Source organism: Bufo bufo, chromosome 1 (genome assembly GCF_905171765.1).
Source record: "Bufo bufo chromosome 1, aBufBuf1.1, whole genome shotgun sequence".
NCBI classification, from domain to species: Eukaryota; Metazoa; Chordata; class Amphibia; order Anura; family Bufonidae; genus Bufo; species Bufo bufo.
Window position 1 is genome coordinate 41,458,002 of NC_053389.1, and position 21,402 is coordinate 41,479,403.

The 21,402-nt window shown below is 47.8% G+C and overlaps 2 protein-coding genes across 3 annotated transcripts in view; one reads left to right on the forward strand and one right to left on the reverse strand.

The window, feature by feature from the left end:
• Window positions 1-10,086, forward strand: part of LIN37 (lin-37 DREAM MuvB core complex component) — a 35,064-nt gene extending 24,978 nt beyond the window's left edge. Inside the window, exons 7-10 of one of the 2 annotated variants that reach the window (XM_040422250.1) lie at window positions 5,553-5,704; window positions 5,914-6,057; window positions 6,913-6,986; window positions 9,398-10,085. In XM_040422250.1, the coding sequence (XP_040278184.1) occupies window positions 5,553-5,704; window positions 5,914-6,057; window positions 6,913-6,986; window positions 9,398-9,479 (452 nt within the window). In that variant the 3' untranslated portion in view covers window positions 9,480-10,085. Of the gene's footprint in view, window positions 1-5,552; window positions 5,705-5,913; window positions 6,058-6,912; window positions 6,987-9,397 lie in introns of both variants that reach the window. The other variant, XM_040422256.1, reaches the window with a different exon arrangement.
• A 1,649-nt stretch (window positions 10,087-11,735) lies between these two features.
• On the reverse strand, window positions 11,736-17,291 carry HSPB6 (heat shock protein family B (small) member 6). Its single transcript, XM_040422264.1, has 3 exons — window positions 17,080-17,291; window positions 15,115-15,237; window positions 11,736-12,213 (listed from the first exon to the last, which is right to left on the reverse strand). The coding sequence occupies exons 1-3, from the start codon at window positions 17,263-17,265 to the stop codon at window positions 12,034-12,036; spliced, it is 489 nt and encodes a 162-aa protein (XP_040278198.1). The 5' UTR covers window positions 17,266-17,291; the 3' UTR covers window positions 11,736-12,033.
• Window positions 17,292-21,402: the final 4,111 nt, after the last annotated feature.

Below are 21,402 nucleotides of genomic sequence, written 5' to 3' on the forward strand. Positions count from 1 at the left end.
TTTCCTGACTGACAGATCCGGGAAGATTTTGGATATTTCGGTCGGGTTCGGATAGGACTTATCTTTTTCTGGCTTCTCGGAGAAGTTGGTCTGTGACGTGGTAGGAATGCGTTCTGGTGAGTACGTCTCTCAGCGCAGATTTAGGGTTCGGGCGTCTGATGTGACCATCCGTTACAGGTAGAGATGTCGGGCGTGGGAAGAAGTGATTTGGGGAGTTGTATATAATTTTGTAGGTTGGGGGGGGAGTCAACTTCTTTGGGGATTCCTCTTATTGTTAAATTATTTCAGCGAGATCTATCTTCGAGATCTACATTTTTATTTTTTATTTTTATTTCGGGCTACTTTCACACTAGCGGCAGGACAGATCCGACATGCTGTTCACCCTGTCGGATCCGTCCTGCCGCTAGTGTGATAGTACCCTTAGCCATTTAATTGTTTGCGTTATCGTATGTCGCTATGTGAGTTCTTCCGTTTTTTGTTTCCTATATGGGAGGTGCGGGAGATTTCCAATATCTGTCCGGACGTTTTGCATAATTTATCCAATATTGTTTCAGATATTACTTTGTAGGGTGGAGAACGTGTCCTTTTGTGACGGGTTGTTCATGTCTTATATAATGTTGGTCTGGACTATATGTCGGAGAGTCCTGGGAGACTGTTATACGTTTATTTGCTGGTTCCTTGATATGTGGAGGGGTTTGAGGAGAAGTTACCATTTTCTTTGTAGTAACAGGATTATGTAGGTTACTAGCCGATCTGTTGTGGATTAATCAGCATTTTACCAGTATTGCTGCGCAGCGGCGAGCAGGTGGAATTAGAACTATGGCATCCCCATTTACTTCTAACACCTTCATTTAACCCCTCTGATGCCACAGTCAGTAGCGATTGCGGCACCTGTGGGGTTGGGCAAAAGAAGAGGCCTTCCTCTGCTTTCCTATTGAATCCCCCACAGTGAAATGGAAGGGCTGCGAACAGTTAGGCCTCTTTCACACGGGTGAGTTTTCCGTGCGGGCGCAATGCTTGAGTTAAACGCATTGCACCCGCACTGAATCCGGACCCATTCATTTCTATGGGGCTGTGCACGAGCGGTGATTTTCACGCATCACTTGTGTGTAGCGTGAAAATCGCAGCATGCTCTATATTCTGCGTTTTTCACGTAACGTAGGCCCCATAGAAGTGAATGGGGCTGCTTGAAAATCGCAAGCAAGTGCGGATGCGGTGCGATTTTCACGCACGGTTGCTAAGGAGATGATTGGGATGGGGACCCGATCTTTATTATTTTCTCTTATAACATGGTTATAAGAGAAAATAATAGCATTCTGAATACAGAATGCTTAGTAAAATAGTGATGGAGGGGTTAAAAAATAATAAACAAATTTAACTCCCCTTAATCCACTTGGTCTTCTCTTCTTTCTTCAGGACCTGGGTAAAGGACCTTTGATGACGTCACTGCGCTCATCACATGGTCCATCACCATGGTGATGGACCATGTGATGAGCGCAGTGTCGTCATCAAAGGTCCTTTACCCAGGTCCTGAAGAAAGAAGAGAAGAGAAGACCAAGTGGATTAAGGTGAGTTAAATTTGTTTTTTATTTTTAAACCCTCAATGGATATTTTACTTTGCATTCTGCATTCAGAATTCTATTATTTTCCCTTATAACCATGTTACAAGGGAAAATAATAAAATCTACACAACACCGATCCCAAACCCGAACTTCTGTGAAGAGGTTCAGGTCTGGGTACCAAACATGCCAATTTTTCTCACGCGCGTGCCAAACGCATTAAAACGCTCTGCACTCGCGCGGAAAAATCGCACATTTTCCCGCGACGCACCCGCATCCTATCCGGCCCTCACACGCAACGCCCGTGTGAAAGATGCCTTACTGTGACAGTTCTGGGCCTTCGAAAGGTTCCCATGGCTGTCATGGATAACTGCCTGTAAAGCCGTGCACAAGGCACAGCTCAGGAGGCAGAGTGTCAGAATCCCATAGATTGCAGTAGTATTCTATTGTGGTCTATGGGAAAAGCGATCCGAAGATTGCCGGTTCTAGCTTGCGAAGGCGGCTAAAAGTTATTGTGTAAAAAGTAAAAAAATAAATCATATTTTACATATAAAAAAATGTTGGGAGAAAAAAAAATGTACATATAAAATTTTACATATAAAAAATGTGGGGAGGAAAAAAAAAAAAAAACGTGCCCGGTCATTAACCACTTCCCGTCACACTAACGCCGAAAGGCGTCATCTCTGCGGCGCTCCCAGGTCACACTAACGCCGATTGGCGTCATCTCGCGTGAGCCGAGATTTCCTGTGAACGCGCGCTCACAGGAACGGAAGGTAAGCGAGTGGATCTCCAGCCTGCCAGCTGCGATCGTTCGCTGGCAGGCTGGAGATGTGATTTTTTTAACCCCTAACAGGTATATTAGACGCTGTTTTGATAACAGCGTCTAATATACCTGCTACCTGGTCCTCTGGTGGTCCCTTTTGCTTGGATCGACCACCAGAGGACACAGGTAGCTCAGCAATATGTAGCACCAAGCACCACACTACACCCCCCCCCCCCCCCGTCACTTATTAACCCCTTATTAGCCCCTGATCACCCCATATAGACTCCCTGATCACCCCCCTGTCATTGATTACCCCCCTGTCATTGATCACCCCCCTGTAAAGCTCCATTCAGATGTCCGCATGATTTTTACGGATCCACTGATGGATCGGATCCGCAAAACGCATACGGACGTCTGAATGGAGCCTTACAGGGGCGTGATCAATGACTGTGGTGATCACCCCATATAGATTCCCTGATTACCCCCCTGTCATTGATTACCCCCCTGTAAAGCTCCATTCAGATGTCCGCATGATTTTTACGGATCCACTGATAGATGGATCGGATCCGCAAAACGCATACGGACGTCTGAATGGAGCCTTACAGGGCCGTGATCAATGACTGTGGTGATCACCCCATGTAGACTCCCTGATCACCCCCCTGTCATTGATTACCCCCCTGTCATTGATCACCCCCCTGTAAAGCTCCATTCAGACGTCCGCATGATTTTTACGGATCCACTGATAGATGGATCTGATCCGCAAAACACATACAGGCGTCTCCCTGGAGCCTTCCAGGCGGGGTGATCAATGACTGTGGTGATCACCCCATATAGACTCCCTGATCACCCCCCTGTCATTGATCACCCCCCCCTGTCATTGATCACCCCCCCCTGTCAGGCTGCATTCAGATGTCCGTATGATTTTTACGGATCCACGGATACATGGATCGGATCCGCAAAACACATACGGACATCTGAATGGAGCCTTATAGGGGGGTGATCAATGACGGGGGTGATCACCCCATATAGACCCCCCTGTCATTGATCACCCCCCTGTCATTGATCACCCCCCTGTCATTGATCACCCCTCTGTAAGGCTCCATTCAGACATTTTTTTGGCCCAAGTTAGCGGAAATTATTATTTTTTTCTTACAAAGTCTCATATTCCACTAACTTGTGTCAAAAAATTAAATATCACATGAACTCACCATACCCCTCACGGAATCCAAATGCGTAAAAATTTATATTCCAGACTTCTTCTCACGCTTTAGGGCCCCTAGAATGCCAGGGCAGTATAAATACCCCACATGTGACCCCATACTCCGTACTCAGGAGAAGTTGGGCAATGTGTTTTGGGGTGTCATTTTACATATACCCATGCTGGGTGAGATAAATATCTTGGTCAAATGCCAACTTTGTATAAAGAAATGGGAAAAGTTGTCTTTTGCCGAGATATTTCTCTCACCCAGCATTAGTATATGTAAAAAGACACCCCAAAACACATTCCCCACCTTCTCCTGAATACGGCGATACCACATGTGTGACACTTTTTTGCAGCCTAGGTGGGCAAAGGGGCCCACATTCCAAAGAGCACCTTTCGGATTTCACAGGTCATTTACCTACTTACCACACATTAGGGCCCCTGGAAAATGCCAGGGCAGTATAACTACCCCACAAGTGACCCCATTTTGGAAAGAAGACACCCCAAGGTATTCCGTGAGGGGCATGGCGAGTTCCTGGAATTTTATATTTATTGTCACAAGTTAGCGGAAAATGATGATTTATTTTTTATTTATTTTTTTCCTTACAAAGTCTCATATTCCACTAACTTGTGACAAAAAATAAAAACTTCCATGAACTCACTATGCCCATCACGAAATACCTTGGGGTGTCTTCTTTCCAAAATGGGGTCACTTGTGGGGTAGTTATACTGCCCTGGCATTTTAGGGGCCGAATGCGTGAGAAGTGGTTTGAAATCAAAATCTGTAAAAAATGGCCGGTGAAATCCGAAAGGTGCTCTTTGGAATGTGGGCCCCTTTGCGCACCTAGGCTGCAAAAAAGTGTCACACATGTGGTATCTCCGTACTCAGGAGAAGTTGGGCAATGTGTTTTGGGGTGTCATTTTACATATACCCATGCTGGGTGAGAGAAATATCTTGGCAAAAGACAACTTTTCCCATTTTTTTATACAAAGTTGGCATTTGACCAAGATATTTATCTCACCCAGCATGGGTATATGTAAAATGACACCCCAAAACACATTCCCCAACTTCTCCTGAGTACGGCGATACCACATGTGTGGCACTTTTTTGCAGCCTAGGTGGGCAAAGGGGCCCATATTCCAAAGAGCACCTTTCGGATTTCACCGGTCATTTTTTACAGATTTTGATTTCAAACTACTTACCACACATTTGGGCCCCTAGAATGCCAGGGCAGTATAACTACCCCACAAGTGACCCCATTTTGGAAAGAAGACACCCCAAGGTATTCGCTGATGGGCATAGTGAGTTCATAGAAGTTTTTATTTTTTGTCACAAGTTAGTGGAATATGAGACTTTGTAAGAAAAAAAAATCATCATTTTCCACTAACTTGTGACAAAAAATAAAAAGTTCTATGAACTCACTATGCCCATCAGCGAATACCTTAGGGTGTGTACTTTCCGAAATGGGGTCATTTGTGGGGTGTTTGTACTGTCTGGCCATTGTAGAACCTCAGGAAACATGACAGGTGCTCAGAAAGTCAGAGCTGCTTCAAAAAGCGGAAATTCACATTTTTGTACCATAGTTTGTAAACGCTATAACTTTTACCCAAACCATTTTTTTTTTTACCCAAACATTTTTTTTTTATCAAAGACATGTAGAACAATAAATTTAGAGCAAAATGTATATATAGATGTCGTTTTTTTTGCAAAATTTTACAACTGAAAGTGAAAAATGACATTTTTTTGCAAAAAAATCGTTAAATTTCGATTAATAACAAAAAAAGTAAAAATGTCAGCAGCAATGAAATACCACCAAATGAAAGCTCTATTAGTGAGAAGAAAAGGAGGTAAAATTCATTTGGGTGGTAAGTTGCATGACCGAGCAATAAACCGCTAAAGTTGGGGAGTGCCGATTTGTAAAAAAGGGCCTGGTCTTTAGGGAGGTATAAACCTGTGGTCCTTAAGTGGTTAAGGGGTTAATAAAGCTTGGCTGATTTAGTCATAATAAAACCGTCTTCTGTTGTTCAGACACTTTTGTCATCCGCCTCTTTGATCGGAGTGTGGACTTGGCGCAGTTTTCAGAAGAGACGGCCTTGTACCCCGTCTGCCGAGCCTGGCTCCGTAATTCTCCAGGAACCAAACCCCCCGAGCCCCCTCCGACACCGCCACCATCAGGAGAGGTAGAGTACCTTTATTTCATTTTTTCCCTTGACATAGTCCAGGCTGTTGGGGGCTCTCATTTATTTACTGCAGTGGTCTCCAACCTGCAAAACTGCAATCCCTAGCATGCCCTGACAGCCGTGTGGTTGACGGTGAATGCTGGGAGTTGTAGTTTTGCTGGAGAGGCACAGGTGGGAGACCTCTGGTTTTTATATTCTTCTATCTTCAGGGTGACATAGTGAATGGCAGTTCTCAGAATCTCTATCACCTGCCTCCGCCATCCACCTGCCCAGTAACAGAAGCGGGAGAACCGGTCAACCTGAGGATCCCTTCACCCCTTCCCCGAGAAGAGGAGCCCCTCAATATCAACACGGTGAGCGCTGCTGTGAAGGCTTTTCATGCACATCATTTGTGCCCAGCAGAGTCTATTAATGGCCCCAAGGAGAACAGCAGCAGGAAATGTAATCTCCATTAAGCAATTCCGCCATTGACTTAAAAAAAAAAAAAAAAAAAAATTAAAGGGGTTTTCCGACCAAAATAAAAATGTTAATGGTTGACCAGGATTAGAAAAACAGTGCTGTGCCTGCTCATTGGGTTGTGTCTGGTATTGCAGCTTAACTCCACTGAAGTAAAAGGAGCTGCGATGCAATGCTGCACACAGCCTGTGGACAGGGGTGGTGCTGTTCTCGGAGGAAAGCAGCCTTTTTTTTTTTTTTTGTAATCGTGGAAACCCTTTTAACGTCCGGCAGGAAAGAAGAATTTATTACTCACTTTTTAAAAGTCCCACCCTTCCCTGCGCTGTGGCACCTGCCCCTGCCGGTCTGGAAGTGATGATGAACTGCGGCAGCCAATCGGTGACCAGTACAAATGGCATGGGACCGCTGGGCCTCTGCGCAGACATGACTCTAGTGATTGCTTGCAGCAGCCGTGGACAGGATGTCAACACTCCCAGACGGACGGGCTCCTCGGAGAGGTGGGATTGGCGGCGTATGGCTCTGCTGAGATCTTCTGTCCTCCCAGATCCCAGCCCCCCACCGATCAAAACTTCTGTCATGTGTTATTTCTGAAAGTAGGACAATTTATGGTCAATCCTGACTGTCTGCCGTCACCACTAGAGGGAGCTGTCGCTGCTTACAGATTGAAGGACCTCTTCAGTGAACGCCCCCTAGTGGTGGTTGCCGGCAATCGGACATTTACATGTTATCTAATATCTCACTTCATCTCTCAGCCTGCAGAGATGACCCCCAGCATGTCAACGCTCATCTACCAGAATATGAACCGCTGGAAAAAGATCCGGCAGAGGTAAGGACCGGGGAAGGGGGGCAGGGGTCTGCTTCTTGATGTGGACGAGGTCTAATATGAGCCCATTCAGACGACACTAGGTGTTTCGTGGTCTGCAAATTGCGGATCTGCAAAACACGGATACAGGCCGCGTGCGTTCCGCATTTTGTGGAACGCACATGGCCATCTATATATAGTGCATGCCTATTCTTGTCCGAAATTGCAATCATATTTTATTTTTTGCGGGGCCACGAAATGGAACTACTGATGCGGACAGCGCAGGGTGTGCTGTCTGCATTTTTTGCGGACCCGGAATTCCAGCAGTCTGAATGAGCCCTAACGGAGAGAGGTTTATTTACGATGCAAACCAGGCCGCGGCCCCAGATCCAGACTCCTATGTTTTGATTGACGGCGTCTTTGCTGCCTTTCGCCAGTTTCTCTGGTGCTGAAATCTCAGCACATGCGCAGTACCCGCCGGCCCACAAGCATCTTCTCCAGTGACGCACTGCGCATGTGCGAGATGTGGACGGCAAAGGGAGCGGCACAGGGCACTTGGTGCGATTGGCACCACACACTGGGTACCTGGAGCCTCAGGGGCCTATCATCATTTAAAGGGGTTGTCTGAAAAATGTAAGTCGTAAAATGGTTAATATTATAAACCATCGTATACTCTCTCCTGTCTCCAGCGCTGTTCAGTGATGTGCCAGGATACAACGTGTGACCGCCGCAGCCAGTCGCTGTCCTCAGCATCTATTACCGCCATGTGCAGTGCAGGTATCCGCTGGCGATCACTGTCCTCGGCGGTAGACAGCTGAGCAGATTGATTGGCTGCAGCGGTCACAAGAGGTCCAAATCGATTGTCAGTATCAGGGTCTCCTATCACTTATTTGGGGACCTCCAGTTCTTTGTGGTGTTTTACGTACTGGTGTGCGTCCTATTCTGCCTGCTCGTGTTTTACTGCGGTTTATTTTCACGCAGGACAGCACCCATAGGTTGCTATTAATTATATTGGCGCTGCCCTTCCTACATTTTTTTTTGTGCCAAAGCCTGATTGTTGGTGAAGGGAACGGCAATGTGTCAGGACGCTGCTGAGGACAGCGATTGGCTGCAGCGTCACGTGCCGTTTCCTGTCACATCACTGCTGTGTGGCACAGGAGGAAGGGTTAAGGTACTTTCACACTTGCGTTTTTCTTTTCCGGCATCGAGTTCCGTCACAGGGGCTCTATACCGGAAAAGAACTGATCAGGCATATCGCCATGCATTCTGAATGGAGAGCAATCCGTTCAGGATGCATCAGGATGTCTTCAGTTCAGTCGTTTTGACTGATCAGGCAAAAGAGAAAACCGCAGCATTCTACGGTTTTATCTCCGGCGAAAAATACTGAAGACTTGCCTGAATGCCGGATCCGGCATTTTTTCCCATAGGAATGTATTAGTGCCGGATCCGTCCTTCCGGTCTGCGCATGCGCAGACTGAAAAAGAGGTGAAAAAATAAATGCCGGATCCGCTTTGCCGGATGACACCGGAAAGACGGATCCGGCATTTCAATGCATTTTTTCGACTGATCAGGCATTTTTAAGACTGATAAGGATCCTGATCAGTCTTACTAATGCCATCAGTTGGCGTACGTTTTGCCTGATCCGGCAGGCAGTTCCAGCGACGGGACTGCTTGCCGGATCTCTCTGCCGCAAGTGTGAAAGTAGCCTAAACTGTAAGATGTGTTTTTTTGTTTGTTTTTTGTGTTTTTTATATTAAAGGTTGTCCAGACTTAGGGAAACATGGCTGCTTTCTTCTAAAAACAGCGTTACCCCTGTGCAGAAGCTGCAGTGCCGGACACAATCCATGGACACAGGTGGTGGTTGTGTTTTTTTGAAGATAGCAGCCATGTTTTTCTAATCCTGGGCAGCCACTTTAAACCATTCTGGGGCTTGTCTGAGATTTTTAATTAAAGGGGTCGTCTCCCTCCAGCAAACCGCATCTATCATGTAGAGTAAGATAACACCAGGCACTTACTAATGCATTGTCATTGTCCATGTTGCTTCCTTTGCTGGCTGGATTCATTTTTCCATCCCTTTATACATGGCTCGTTTCCTTGGTGACGACCACCCTGCCATCCAATAGCGGTGGTCGTGCTTGCACACTGCAGGAAAAAGCAGTAGCCCATGTGCCTTCCCACAGTCCCGGCCACCAGAGAGGCAAGCACGACCACCGCTATTGGATGGCAGGGTGGTCGTCACCAAGGAAACGAGCCGTGTATAAAGGGATGGAAAAATGAATCCAGCCAGCAAAGGAAGCAACATGGACAATGACAATGCATTAGTAAGTGCCTGGTGTTATCTTTCTCTACATGACATTTCCTGAGGGGAGACGACCCCATTAGTGATGTAGGTCTGCCAATGTGTCCTGACAGGCTTTATTATTTGTATGCGACAGGTGGAAAGACGCGTCTTATCGGAACCAGCAGCGCTACGCCCAGAGCATGAAGATCCTGAAAGAGATGTACGAGCGGCAGTGAAGCGTCAGCAGCGCGGTTTCCCGGCTCCAGCTTTTCATCTTCAGATATTTTTGTATTCAGGTTCCTGTTCTGGGGTTTTTGCCCCCCCCCCCCTTACTGAACCTCAAAATTCCAGGGCTGATATTTAGAGACGACCCCGTTCTCAGGATCCCCGGGGGTCCGAGCTTTTCTGCCCCCCCAGTGGTCACACATAATAACACGTCTCTAAAAATGGGTTGTGCCCGGCATTGCCGCTCAGCTTCATGGAAGTCGGTAGGATTGAGCTGCAGTGCCCCACACAACCTGCGGACAGGTGTGGCGCTATTTTTCAAACACGGCAGCAATATTTTTATTTTATTTTTAACCCTGTACACCCCTCAGTGGCTGTTGGCAGATTTAGAACTTTTTTGATTTCGTCTTTTTTCTTATTTCATTTCCCACCACCGTTTTTATTGTGTTGCGGTTATTTTTGGGGTAAGGAACAAGTTTTAGGTATTGACCCATAATCCTGGATTTTTTAAAACATTTTATGACCTGAATGCGCCCCTGCCCGTTTCCTCTTTTTTTATTGGGAGATGGTATTTTATGAGCTTTTACACATTTCCGCCTTGTATGTGTCATTGATGATAAAGTAGTGAATACGACCGCTCTGCAGTGCGCTGTTCATTGTGTCTTCCCGAGCGATTCGCCTGCAGTAACGAGGAGGCCTCACACATGGCGGGGTACAATAAGTAGTCCTCATCGGGAAGAGGGGGAGCACTGGGGGCCAGCGCAGGTCCAGCTTCTTGTGTACAGTGCTGGGCCCCCCATCACGAGACTGGAGGTCCTGTGCTCTCATACGGCTGGAGAGGGGGTTAAAGGGGTTGGCCCATGTCATAAATTGGGGGCATATCGCTGGGATATGCCCCCAACTGGGACCCGCACCCATCTCTAGAACAGAGACTGCAAAGTGAAGGCATGCTCTCCATTCATTTCTATGCGAGTGCCGTAAATAGCTGAGCCAGCGGTGGCTGCGCTTGCGCTGTGCGATTCCCATTCATTTCTACGAGACTTCCGCAAACAGTCGAGCGCGCGCTGCTCATGTATTATCAGCACTCCCATAGAAATGAATGGTGGGCGGCCGCGCGTACTTCACTTTGCAGGTTCCATTCTAGAGATAGATGCGGGTCCCAGAGGTGGTACCCGCACCTATCAGACATTGGGGGCATATCCCAGCAATTTCGGACCACCTCTGCATAAAAAATTTCTCACCGATGGCATGCAGTGAAGGGAGAGAATAGGACCCCCTTCTCATGATTGGTCGGGGCCCCTAGCACCTTGGATAATCGTTTTCAGGACTAGAATACTGATGACCTACCCTGACTATACTGATGTCTGATCTGGGGGGGGGCTTCGACACCCAACACCCCCCACCGATCAGCTGTTTGAAGAGGCGGCAGCATTCCAGCGAGCACAGTGCCGTACATTGTATAGTGGCCGTGCTTGGTATTGCAGCGCTAAGCTGCGCTAAGGCCAGGAGCCCGATGAACGTGACGTCATAGGCCTAGGAAGAGGTCTCGGCTCTCACCGGGGCCATTTTAAACAGATGATCGATGGGGATGCTGGGAGTCCGACCCCCACCAGATATTGTCCATCAATATGTTACTCCCAGAAAACCCCTTAAGGGCTCATCTGCACACCAACGTTTTTTCTTTCAGTGTCCGTTCAGTTTTTTCTTCTTTTTTTTGTAGACTGTATGGGTCCGCAAAAAATACTGAAGCTACTCCGTGTGCATTCTGTTTCCGCATGTCCGCAAAAGAATAGAACGTGTCCTATTATTGTCCGCATTACGGACAAGGATAGGACTGTTCTATTATGGGCCGGCACACGGATGACATCTGTATTTTTTGTGGATCCATTTTTTTGCGGACCTCAAAATACATACGGTTGTGTGCATGAGGCCCTACTGTGTGATATACATCGGAGAAGGCGAGGGGCCCGAAGACTGTCAACGATGATGTCTCTATGCTTCAGGCCCTATCAGTCTGTGTTCACACAGCAAAATCCGCAGCAGATCTATTTGGGAGCCTAGAGGCCGCCAAATGCACGCCAGACCCGCCTCCATCTCATGTGACTGCCAATGGTTCGTTCCCAGCGATCGTCTGCCATGCCGGCTCAGGCCTTTACAGGGAAAATGGCCTTATCCATGCAGTGTTATGCCTTGACCACCGGGGGGCGCAGTCATCCTTTGTGGACTAAAGCTAAGGAGGTGACGCCGCAGAAGTAAAGTGCTGCCGGTGTGATTGACATTTTATTATTTCTCGCGTTACTCATCATTTTAGGCAGGAGAACACTTTATATTTACACTCAGATCGGCCCTTTAAACACCACAGTTTTCCATATTGAAGTCGACGAGCGAGAACCGCGGCAAATCTGCGACGAGGGGTTAGAGCGGCTGCGTAGTTTCTAAAGCAGGCCGGGGACTGTATAATCCGGCCACGCTGGCAGAATGGCCACTTCTATAGGGTAAGCCACAGGGGCGGGTGCAGGCATGGGTGAAGGCCAGTAGAGGGCGCTGGAGGACTGCCTGCGGCTTTCACTTGTCTTTTCTGGCTATGGGTATGCTCCGCTCCTCAGTCTTGGCGCCCTCCTTGATGGGAGCTTGGATGGAGAGCAGGCCTTCCGCAGAGAGAGCAGAAGTTAGAGCAGTCGGATCGACCGTCGGGGGAACCTTGTAGCGGCGGTGAAACTCCCGGGAGATAAAGCCGTGTTCATCCTGGTGACGGGAGAGAGAGGCAGAATTTAGTGCACAGCAGGTGACGCCCCGATCCTTCCATGCCACTTCCTGTTTGGGTTTGTCCAGGGCTTACATATTGATGACCTATCGACATACCGAGCACAGCGCCGCCCATCGTATGGTGGCTGTGTCTGGTATTGCAGCTCAGCCCCATTCACTTGAAAGGGACCGATAAACGTGACGGCAAAGGCCTAGGAAAGCTCAACCCAGTGCTGCCTCCCCTTTCAACGGCTGATCGGCTGGGGCGCCAGGAATCAGACTCCCACCGATCTCGAGGATAGGTGATCAATAGTTAAAGGCATTGGCCCATCTGGGAAATTGATGGCCTATCCCTAGGATAGCTTTGGCTCTCATCTCTGGGACCTGCTCCTATCTAGAGAATGGAGCTCCCCCGAAGCGAGGGAGAGCGCGTTGTGTGCTCGCTATCTATCACTGTGGGAGTTATTTTCGGAAGTCCCATAGAGACGAAGAGAGCACCGCGCCCTAGCCATTTACAGCTATGGGACTACAGGAAATGGCCAAGTCGTGGTGAACGAAGGGTAGCTGTGCATGCGCGGCTGCTTTCACTTGGAGGGCCCTGCTCTGGAGATAGGAGGGTGACACCCGCACATATCGATGTCCTAGTGATATGTCATCACTGTCCCAGGTGAGAATATCCCTTTAAACGGTGAGATTACCAGCTCTTATAGTAGGGCCTTCCATAGTGTCACTGCTCTAACTGTAGAGAATCCTTTCCTGTATTGATGTCGTAAAGAAGGCCCCTTTTTCTAAGCCTCTCGTTATAAAGGGCTCTTTCACACAAGCGTGTCCCTTGTGGGATCATGCGGTCTGGACTACAGGAGCGCACATCATTAGCATGACCTTTCTGTAATGGAATCATACTGGCATAAAGCTGTCGGTACGATTCCGTTACAGAAAGGTTCAGGCAGAGCGCGATTCCCGCAAGGGGAAAAATCCAAAACTTTACTATAAAAACAGGTGACACTGTCCGAGTCTACGCGTTTCAAGCTTGAATGTTCCTGACGTGTCACAGAACTGACTTTTTTCCAATATATTTAAAAACATTAAAGGGGTTCTCTGGGAATGGTTTAAAATGGCCACAGCGACCTGTCCTAGAAGGTGAGCAGGGCTGATGGCCACCACTTGTGAGGGGACGTGGCCTAACAACACACGGCACTGCTCTACAACAGACGCTGCCTACCATCATGGCTGAGCAGCCTGACAGGAACGCTCCCAGTGTAGTGAGGCCACGCTCCCTCATTCCCGTAGACCGCTCTGCAAGTGGAGGTAACCCGTCAGGGGTGTAGCTATACGGGGTGCAGAGGTAGCATTTGCTACCGGGCCCAGGAGCCCAAGACACTTGGGCCGCATAAGAAGACACACAAAGCACTGAGGGAAGAGGGGCCCAAGCTGAACTCTTGCACTGGGGCCCATGAGCCTTTTGTTACGCCCCTGGAACCAGTCCTGCTCACATTCTAGGACAGGTTGCTGGCGTCCATTTTAAGTTCTTCCTGGAGAACCCCTTTAAGGGCCTATTACCTTTTACATTTGCTTAGTCAAAGTTGGAACAAATCATGAAACCATTCCTGAAATGGTAAGATGGCGGCCTGGCTGTAATCACTTAAAGGGAGTCTGTCCCCTCCATATGGCCATATACAGCGCTTACATTGCCCTATCGCACACCTATCCATGAATGTAATGATACCTTTGTCTTTACACTTGCAGAAGCTGGAAAAACGAACTTTGATTCATATGCAAATGAGCCCTCGCAAGTGCCCAGGGGCGGCGTTCACTGTGTTGGTGCCCAGGCTGCTCTGCCTTCTTTCATTGTTCCCCCGCCCCAGCCTATGCCTGCCCGCCTATTCCCTTGCGTCATCCTAAGGTCCGGCCGAGATCCCGCGACTGTGTGCTGCCTCGCCAGGACGGAGCATGCACACTGTGATGCCCATTGTGGGCATCGCTTTAACTACTGCGCATGCGCCGGAAAATGACACATTGCCACTGGTTGTTCGCCGGAGCATGCGCAGTAGTTAAAGCGATGCCGTGCCAACAATGGGCATCACAGTGTGCATGCTCCGTCCTGGCGAGGCAGCGCACAGTCGCAGGATCTCGGCCGGACCTTAGGATGACGCAAGGGAGTAGGAGGGCAGGCATAGGCAGAGGCTGGGGAACAATGAAAGAAGGCAGAGCAGCCTGGGCACCAACACAGTGAATGCCGCCCCTGGGCACTTGCGAGGGCTCATTTGCATATGAATCAAAGTTCGTTTTTCCAGCTTCTGCAAGTGTAAAGACAAAGACAAAGGTATCATTACATTCATGTATAGGTGTGCGATAGGGCAATGTAAGCGCTGTATATGGCCATATGGAGGGGACAGACTCCCTTTAAGATAGAGATATATATATATTTAAAATATAAATCACTTTTTAGGTTAAAACCTGCTGAAAATCAGTTTTTTTAAACACATGATCCAAAAAGCCTCCCAATCGAGAGCCGTGAAAACGAAAGAAATCCAATGAACCTGCGCGTAGTTGAGGATGTCAGGTGTAATTTTTGGATGATGCATCTATTCTTATGACTGTTGTGTTGAGAAATTCCCCTATTATTCCTCCTAAAAGTTATTGAACAAATTCCCAGCCATCTACAATGAAGGTCCAGATGGGTGTTACCAATGGGGGGGACTATCCAGTCAGTGTAAGAAAGCCACAGCTGTGCGCTCCTTCGCACGTTTTGTCATATCTTACAAGCAGAATACTGTCCGCCGCTCTTGGTGCCCGTTGTCTGACAGATCTGGCACCGCACTGCGGTTTTCTAAACAAGAGCACCCGTCAGGGAGAACCCAGAAATAATCCCTAATAATAAGTGCAGTGGCTCCTTCTTACCGGACGCTCCTCGTGCTTGGCATGAACCTCCACGTGATCTCCCACCACTTTGACTGTCAGCTCCTCAGGCGAGAAGTGTTTGACGTCCAGAAGAACAGAGAACTGATCCTTGTCCAGCTTCACCTGAGAGGAACAGAGAACACAAGTAATTAGGTGGAAGCACCAGGTTCATCACTGAGTGCTCCCATAACCGTGTGTCATCCACAGACCCCCTATACCAGAGTAACCCACAGATCCCCCATATGTGTGTCATCCACAGACCCCCTATACCAGTGTCACCCACAGATCCCCCATATGTGTGTACTCCACAGACCCCCTATACCAGTGTCACCCACAGATCCCCCATAACAGTGTCATCCACAGATCCCCCCATAACAGTGTCATCCACAGATCCCCCATAACAGTGTCATCCACAGATCCCCCATAACAGTGTCATCCACAGATCCCCCATAACAGTGTCATCCACAGATCCCCCATAACAGTGTCATCCACAGATCCCCCATAACTTTGTCATCCACAGATCCCCCATAACAGTGTCATCCACAGATCCCCCATAACAGTGTCATCCACAGATCCCCCCATAACAGTGCCATCGACAGATCCCCCATAATAGTGTCATCCACAGATCCCCATAACAGTGTCATCCACAGATCCCCCATAACAGTGTCATCCACAGATCCCCCATAAGTGTCATCCACAGATCCCCCATAATAGTGTGTCATCCACAGATCCCCCATAATAGTGTGTCATCCACAGATCCCCAATAGCAGTGTGTCATCCACAGATCCCCCATAACAGTGTCATCCACAGATCCTCCATAACTGTGTCATCCACAGATCCTCCATAACAGTGTGTCATCCACAGATCCTCCATAACAGTGTGTCATCCACAGATCCCCATAACAGTGTCATCCACAGATCCCCCATAACAGTGTCATGCACAGATCCCCCATAACAGTGTCATGCACAGATCCCCCATAACAGTGTCATCCACAGATCCTCCATAACAGTGTCATCCACAGATCCCCATAACAGTGTCATCCACAGATCCTCCATAACAGTGCGTCAGCCACAGGTACCCCATAACAATGTGTCATCCACAGATCCCCCCCCCCATAAGTGTGTCATCCACAGACCCCCATAAGTGTGTCATCCACAGACCCCCATAACCGTGTCATCCACAAATTCCCCATAACAGTGTCATTCACAGATCCCACATAACAATGGCATCCACAGATCCCCCATAACAGTGTCATCCACAGATCCCCCATAACAGTGTCATGCACAGATCCCCCATAACAGTGTCATCCACAGATCCCCCAGAACAGTGTCTTCCACAGATCCCCCAGAACAGTGTCATCCACAGATCCCCCAGAACAGTGTCTTCCACAGACCCCCATAACAGTGTCATCCACAGACCCACATAACAATGTCATCCACAGATCCCCCATAACAGTGTCATCCACAGATCCCCATAGCCGTGTCATGCACAGATCCCCCATAACAGTGTCATCCACAGACCCCCATAACAGTGTCATCCACAGACCCACATAACACTGTCATCCACAGATCCCCCCATAACAGTGTCCTCCACAGACCCACATAACAATGTCATCCACAGATCCCCCATAACAGTGTCATCCACAGATCCCCATAACAGTGTCATCCACAGATCCCCATAGCCGTGTCATTCACAGATCCCACATAACAATGTCATCCACAGATCCCCCATAACAGTGTCATCCACAGATCCCCATAACAGTGTCATCCACAGATCCCCATAGCCGTGTCATGCACAGATCCCCCATAACAGTGTCATCCACAGATCCCCCAGAACAGTGTCTTCCACAGACCCCCATAACCGTGTTATCCACAGATCCCCCATCACAGTGTGTTAGAAACTTTCCCACCAGAATGGACACAGGTGGACCCTTTACAGTCAGTGACCCCTCTAGCCGTTGCTGACCTCGGACAGTCCGGTTTCAGGCTGGGGGATGCTGGGTGATCGGAGATAATAGGGGCTGATCATAGACGCAAACAGATCCGACTCCAGGATCCCTTCTCCAAATCTCTGTCCCAGGATGCGGCTGGGGAAGAGCGGTGGAGCCATGACCGGCCGGCGCATCCATGGGTGATGTATTGTAATATCCATGACTGCTGTCTACAGAGTGAGCCTCGGAGAGCCAGGCAGGCAGCTTTATATATAAGACCCCCCCTCCCCCGACTCAAAGAAATCTCTAGAATTGGCTGGAACATCACAGACACATCCAGGAGAAACGTGGAAAGTATCCAGATCCTCTAGGGGGGGGGGGGGGGGGGGGGGACTGCAAAAATAGACTCAGGCTCAGTGACTGAGCAATTTATGTATTTGTGAATCATCTCCTAAGCAGAGGTGTGGATTATACCAGAGGCTGTCTAGTCTGTCGGAAGCTATTGCTCCCCGTTATCAGCCATTTCAGCCTGGGGAGAGGCTACCCGAAAGGTTCTTCAGCCTCTCCCTGACCCCCATGATCACTACTTTATGTCACATTAATCCAGTGCGGAGACCCTCCAGAGACTTTAACATCCATGGTCCAGCTCTGTAATAAGGTGACCATTTTAAGGCGACTGGCCCTTTAAAGGGTTTTTTCCATTAATAAAACAAAAACGACCAGCAATAAACCTTACTGCATTACATATCAGATGATGACGTCCTGTGTACTCCAGCATTATTACGATCTGTGACCATCACACTACAGACCTGGCCGGCAGAAGATTTACCATCACACTACAGACCTGGCAGGCAGAAGATTTACCATTACACTATAGACCTGGCCGGCAGAAGATTTACCATTACACTACAGACCTGGCCGGCAGAAGATTTACCATTACACTACAGACCTGGCCGGCAGAAGATTTACCATTACACTATAGACCTGGCCGGCAGAAGATTTACCATTACACTACAGACCTGGCCGGCGGAAGATTTACCATTACACTACAGACCTGGCCGGCAGAAGATTCACCATTACACTACAGACCTGGCCGGCAGAAGATTTACCATTACACTATAGACCTGGCCGGCAGAAGATTTACCATTACACTACAGACCTGGCCGGCGGAAGATTTACCATTACACTACAGACCTGGCAGGCGGAAGATTTACCATTACACTACAGACCTGGCCGGCGGAAGATTTACCATTACACTACAGACCTGGCCGGCAGAAGATTTACCATTACACTACAGACCTGGCCGGCAGAAGATTCACCATTACACTACAGACCTGGCCGGCAGAAGATTTACCATTACACTACAGACCTGGCCGGCAGAAGATTTACCATTACACTACAGACCTGGCCGGCAGAAGATTTACCATTACACTACAGACCTGGCCGGCAGAAGATTTACCATTACACTACAGACCTGGCCGGCAGAAGATTTACCATTACACTACAGACCTGGCCGGCAGAAGATTTACCATTACACTACAGACCTGGCCGGCAGAAGATTTACCATTACACTACAGACCTGGCCGGCAGAAGATTTACCATTACACTACAGACCTGGCAGGCAGAAGATTTACCATTACACTATAGACCTGGCCGGCAGAAGATTTACCATTACACTACAGACCTGGCCGGCAGAAGATTTACCATTACACTACAGACCTGGCCGGCAGAAGATTTACCATTACACTACAGACCTGGCCGGCAGAAGATTTACCATTACACTACAGAACTGGCCGGCAGAAGATTTACCATTACACTACAGACCTGGCCGGCAGAAGATTTACCATTACACTACAGACCTGGCCGGCAGAAGATTTACCATTACACTACAGACCTGGCCGGCGGAAGATTTACCATTACACTACAGACCTGGCCGGCAGAAGATTTACCATTACACTACAGACCTGGCCGGCAGAAGATTTACCATTACACTACAGACCTGGCCGGCAGAAGATTTACCATTACACTACAGACCTGGCCGGCAGAAGATTTACCATTACACTACAGACCTGGCCGGCGGAAGATTTACCATTACACTACAGACCTGGCCGGCAGAAGATTTACCATTACACTACAGACCTGGCCGGCAGAAGATTTACCATTACACTACAGACCTGGCCGGCAGAAGATTTACCATTACACTACAGAACTGGCCGGCAGAAGATTTACCATTACACTACAGACCTGGCCGGCAGAAGATTTACCATTACACTACAGACCTGGCCGGCAGAAGATTTACCATTACACTACAGACCTGGCCGGCAGAAGATTTACCATTACACTACAGACCTGGCCGGCGGAAGATTTACCATTACACTACAGACCTGGCCGGCAGAAGATTTACCATTACACTACAGACCTGGCCGGCAGAAGATTTACCATTACACTACAGACCTGGCCGGCGGAAGATTTACCATTACACTACAGACCTGGCCGGCAGAAGATTTACCATTACACTACAGACCTGGCCGGCAGAAGATTTACCATTACACTACAGACCTGGCCGGCAGAAGATTTACCATTACACTACAGACCTGGCCGGCAGAAGATTTACCATTACACTACAGACCTGGCCGGCAGAAGATTTACCATTACACTACAGACCTGGCCGGCAGAAGATTTACCATTACACTACAGACCTGGCAGGCAGAAGATTTACCATTACACTACAGACCTGCTCTGTTATAAGGGCTGACTTTTCTGTGCTTAAAAAGCTATTTTCTTCACAGTCATAGCACTAAATGAACAGTATAGTACTGAAACGAAGGGATGAAAATTGTGCCATCTGCCAATCACCATGGATAGTGTGTTCACTATATCGCACAGCTTACTATAAAAACAGGGACACCAAACTTTGTTTTGTGACATTTCATGCTAAGTATGTTACAAAAACTTTAAAAGTTTTTCCTTGGTTATTATTTTAATAACAATAACTTTGCAGAAAATTGTAACTTTTACCATAAGCAAAAAAAAAATCTATTTTTCTGCAATAACTTTTACTATAAACATTCCAGGTCTCAGTGAGGTTTGAACCCCAGACCTTCTGTATAGTAAACTGATGCTTTACCCACAAAATACCCATAAAATAGGTTGTCTTTTTTTTATGATTCATAGTATTGCTGTTTTTTTTTAATGAAATATCACAAAACAGTATCTGGTATCTCTGTAATCATAATAACCCAAACAATATAGTGAACATTTTTATGTTCATGGGTAAACAACTTAAATAAAAATGGGTGGGGGGGGGCACACAGTTTACCTGTATGGAGCCCTAAAATTCCTAATGGCAGCCCTGGATCCAAGCCTGCTTGACGTCCTGTTAGAAAAACGCCGCCCTATGACACAGCATCATTGCTGATATCATGTCTACAGGGTCCAGGCAGAACCTGATAAACCTTACCATGCCTCAGGTGTAGACGTGATGTCATCGAGACAGGGAACCGACACAGTGGAAAATGTCCCGTGGCACCGATGGAGAAAAACAGTCACTATTAGTAAGGCCCCTTTCACACGGGGACGAGTTGAACGCATTGCACCTGCACTGAATCAGGACCCATTCATTTCTATGGGGCTGTTCACATGAGCAGTGATTTTCACGCATCACTTTCAAGCATGCTCTATATTGTGCGTTGTTCACGCAATGCAGGCCCCATAGAAATGAATGGGGCTGCGTGAAAATCGCAAGCAAGTGCGGATGCGGTGCGATTTTCACGCACGGTTGCTAGGAGACGATCGGGATGGAGACCCGATCATTATTATTTTCCCTTATAACATGGTTATAAGGGAAAATAATAGCATTCCTAATACAGAATGCATAGTACAATAGGGCTGGAGGGGTTAAAAAAATAAAAATAAATTTAACTCACCTTAATCCACTTGTTCGCGCAGCCCGGCATCTCCTTCTGTCTTGTTCTGTGAGGAATAGGACCTTTGATGAGGTCACTACGTTCATAACATGGTCCATCACATGATCCATCACCATGGTAAAAGATCATGTGATGGACCATGTGATGAGCGTAGTGCCGTCATCAAAGGTCCTATTCCTCACAGATGAAGACAGAAGAGATGACAGCTGCGCAAACAAGTGAATTAAGGTGAGTTAAATTATTATTATTATTATTATTTTAACCCCTCCAGCCCTATTGTACTATGCATTCTGTATTCAGAATGCTATTATTTTCCTTTATAACCATGTTATAAGGGGAAATAATACAATCTACACTACAACTAACCCAAACCTGAACTTCTGTGAAGAAGTTCGGGTTTGGGTACCAAATTCAGTTTTTTATCACGCACGT